At 53.2% G+C, this 3,156-nt stretch overlaps 1 protein-coding gene across 1 annotated transcript in view; it reads right to left on the bottom strand.

The window, feature by feature from the left end:
- The window catches only part of SH3TC2 (SH3 domain and tetratricopeptide repeats 2), a 20,251-nt gene extending 19,163 nt beyond the window's left edge, over positions 1-1,088 (bottom strand). The window contains exon 1 of the mRNA XM_009285995.2: positions 1,006-1,088. Within this exon, the coding sequence (XP_009284270.2) occupies positions 1,006-1,088 (83 nt within the window). The remainder of the gene's footprint in view (positions 1-1,005) is intronic.
- Positions 1,089-3,156: the final 2,068 nt, after the last annotated feature.

Raw genomic sequence — 3,156 nt, 5'->3', positions numbered from 1 at the left:
TTTTTTCCTGAGTTCCAGCCAAAGCTCTCTGTTCAGCCAGGCCAGCCTTCTTCCCTGCCATCTTGTCTTTCGGCACATGGGGATGGCCTGCTCCTGCACCTTGAAGATTTCCTTCTTGAAGAACGTCCAGTCTTCCTGAACTCCTTTGCCCTTCAGGACTGCCTCCCAAGGGACTCTGTCAACCAGGCCCCTAAACGGGCCAAAGTCTGCCCTCCGGAAGTCCAAGGTAGCAGTTCTGCTGACCCCACTCCTTACTTCTCCAAGAATTGAAAACTCTATCATTTCCTGATTGCCATGACCAAGACGGCCTCCAACCATCACATCACCCACAGGTCCTTCTCTGTTCACAAACAACAGGTCCAGTGGGGCACCTTCCCTAGTTGGCTCACTCACCAGCTGTGTCAGGAAGTTATCATCTTCCACACACTCCAGGAACCTCCTAGACTGTTTCATCTTTGCTGTATTATATTTCCAGCAGACATCTGGTAAGTTGAAGTCCCCCAAGGGACCTTTAAAGACCTTGTTCCAATCCCCCTGCTATGGGCAGGAACATCCTCCATTAGATGAGGTTGCTCAAAGCCCCATCCAACCTGACCTTGAACACTTCCAGGGATGGGGCATCCACAGCTTCTCTGGGCAACCTGTTCCAGTGTCTCACCACCTTCATAGAAAAGAATTTCTTCCTTATATCTAATCTAAATCTACGGTCTTTCAATTTAAAACCATTACCCCTTATCCTATCACTACAGGCCCTAGTAAAAAGCCTCTCTCCATCCTTCTTATAAGCCCCCTTTAGGTATTGAAAGGCTGCAATAAGGTCTCCCCGGAGCCTTCTCTTCTCAGACTTTCTTCCTCGGAGAGGGGTTCCAGCCCTCCAATCATTTTCATGGCCCTCCTCTGGATCCTCTCTAACAGGTCCATGTCTTTCTTGTGCTGGGGGCTGCAGAGCTGGATGCAGCACTCTGGGGGGCTCTCATCCCACCAGCTGGTGTTGCTGCCCTGTGCTGACCCCACCGTTGCCCCGGGCTCTGCTCTCGCCCTTGCCTTTGGGAGCGTGTTGCCTGGCCCACGTGGCACATTCCTCTCATTCCTCCTGCCTGCCGCAGCACAGGGAGGCCCGTGGCCTGCTGAGCCCGCTCGAGCTTCCAGCTGGCCCCTCTGGAGAGCTTCAGTGCTGATATTCCCCCACCTCCAAAGGGTTCCTGTTCCTGACGCTGCTGCAAGCACCTGCCTCACCTGCACGGATGCCCCACTGGGGCTCATCCAGCATCCTCCCTCCGGGGCCGGCTCTGCAGCCGTTCCTGGACCACCTTCCTGCCCGGCCAAGCCAGCACAGCCACGCTGCCTCCGTTTCACAGCAAGGGCAGCTGGCAGCACTGCCCACTCCACACCGACCTCAACAGAGCAGAGCTACATCCAGGCAAGCCACAGATGAGTCCTCTGCAAGCACAGACACTGTGGGCTCCTGCAGGGCTAGCAGAGCTCATCTCATCTCTGAGATCAGAACTGTCTGAACCCCAGATGTGAACCCCAGGAGGGACCAGTTTGGCTGCTGTGCAGGATCCCTTGGGCTGCCCAGGATGGAGTCTCATTCCCTCTTCGCTCACACGCTCTGACCTTCCCCAGCCTCCAGGACCAGGACTCAGGACCAGCTATGTGGTCTCACTGCGCTATGGGTGGCAGATGTCTGCGGAGTATCTCTGGGGAAGAGCAACGCAGCCCCTGCAAAATAAAAACCAAAAGGGCTAGGGAGAGAAGTTACGGGTAGGGAGGTCTTTTAGGGATGGACCTTTACTTCAGCAACTAGCCAATGCCGGTGCCACCACAGCAGTGACTTGTTTGCTGTGGTGTGCTCCAGGAGCATTGCTGGCTCTCCCAGACACCCAGGCTGCATCCCAATGCATGACAAGGCCTTGAGCTTCTCCAGAGTAGTGAGTAATTACTTCAGTGAGTAATTTCTCACCAGACAGATTCCCGTGCTGTGATGGGGGCTGCCAGGCACCACTGCAATACCCCTAAAGCAAAGCATGAGGAATAGCTAGCTGTGGGACAGGCTGTGGCAGGACGGAGTCCATGTTCATGGAGCTGGCTGGAAAACTTCTAACAAAAGCGAAGTCAAACCAAAAGGTTTTGCAGGGAGGGTTGCACCGAGCGATGCTCCTGTGCAGTCCTGGCAAGGCACCAGCCTGCCTGCCCAGGAGAAGGCTGAAAGAGTGGGGATTTCTAGTCCTCATCAGGAGAAACCAGATGTTGAAATGTTGGGGTTGCCTGGAGAAGGGACCATCCTCTTCATCCTCTTTGCTGCAGCTCACCTGCCCTCCTGAGCCCCAGATGCTAGGGTGCAAAGCGCTGCGGCTCTCTCCTGGCGTGCTAAAGTCAAGCTGATGTTTCCCATGCAAAGCTGCACAGCCGTGGGGACCTGCACAAAGGTGAGCTGCTGGGACAGGCCAGCGCTGGTCTCCCTGTGGCAAGGACACTGTTCCTGTTGAACACCGGCCCTGGAAAGGTCTGCATTTAGAAAACTCCCCCAGTCAATCTAGGGATGCTCTGAAGGTGCGGGAACAGGAGGGGGAATTCAGATCAGGCACGGGTTTCGGCCTGCCTGCCTGTGCTCAAAGCACACTGCCCGAGTTTCTGTGATGAAGTCAGGCACATCTTTACACGAAAGATGTTGCTGTTTTGAACCCGTGTTGTCAAAGTGGTCAGTGCTCGAACAGGGCAGGTGTTTTCAGACAAAGCGCTTTGCTTCATTCAGAATGCTGTTGGTTTTAGCAATACCTGCTCACCAATTAGCATCAAATTCTTCTACCCAAGTGAAAATAATATTTTTCTTTTTTAAATCAACACAACATTGTTTCATTTTCTAAACAAAGATGTCTTCATTTGTGGTTTTGAAATTTCTTTTTGCTTTTAAGTTTACCTAGATAACTTAGTGACCAAACCCACCCCTCTACAAGCAAAGGCATCAACCTCCTGTTTGACCTGAAACGTAATTTTCCTTTTGGCCAGCAACCCAAAAACCTCCTGTTCCACTCCCTACCCTGCTGTTTACCACCCCTGGATCTCCCCTGGAGAGCCCCCATTGTAGCAGCTGAAGCCCTCAGCCCAGTCTCCCTGGAAAAGCCCGGTCCTAATAAGTACAGAAGCAATTTCCCG

This window comes from Aptenodytes forsteri, unplaced genomic scaffold (assembly GCF_000699145.1).
Source record: "Aptenodytes forsteri isolate BGI_AS27 unplaced genomic scaffold, ASM69914v1 Scaffold54, whole genome shotgun sequence".
Lineage (NCBI taxonomy): Eukaryota > Metazoa > Chordata > Aves > Sphenisciformes > Spheniscidae > Aptenodytes > Aptenodytes forsteri.
Note: the sequence above shows the minus strand (reverse complement) of the source record. Positions and strands in the feature narration are given on the sequence as shown.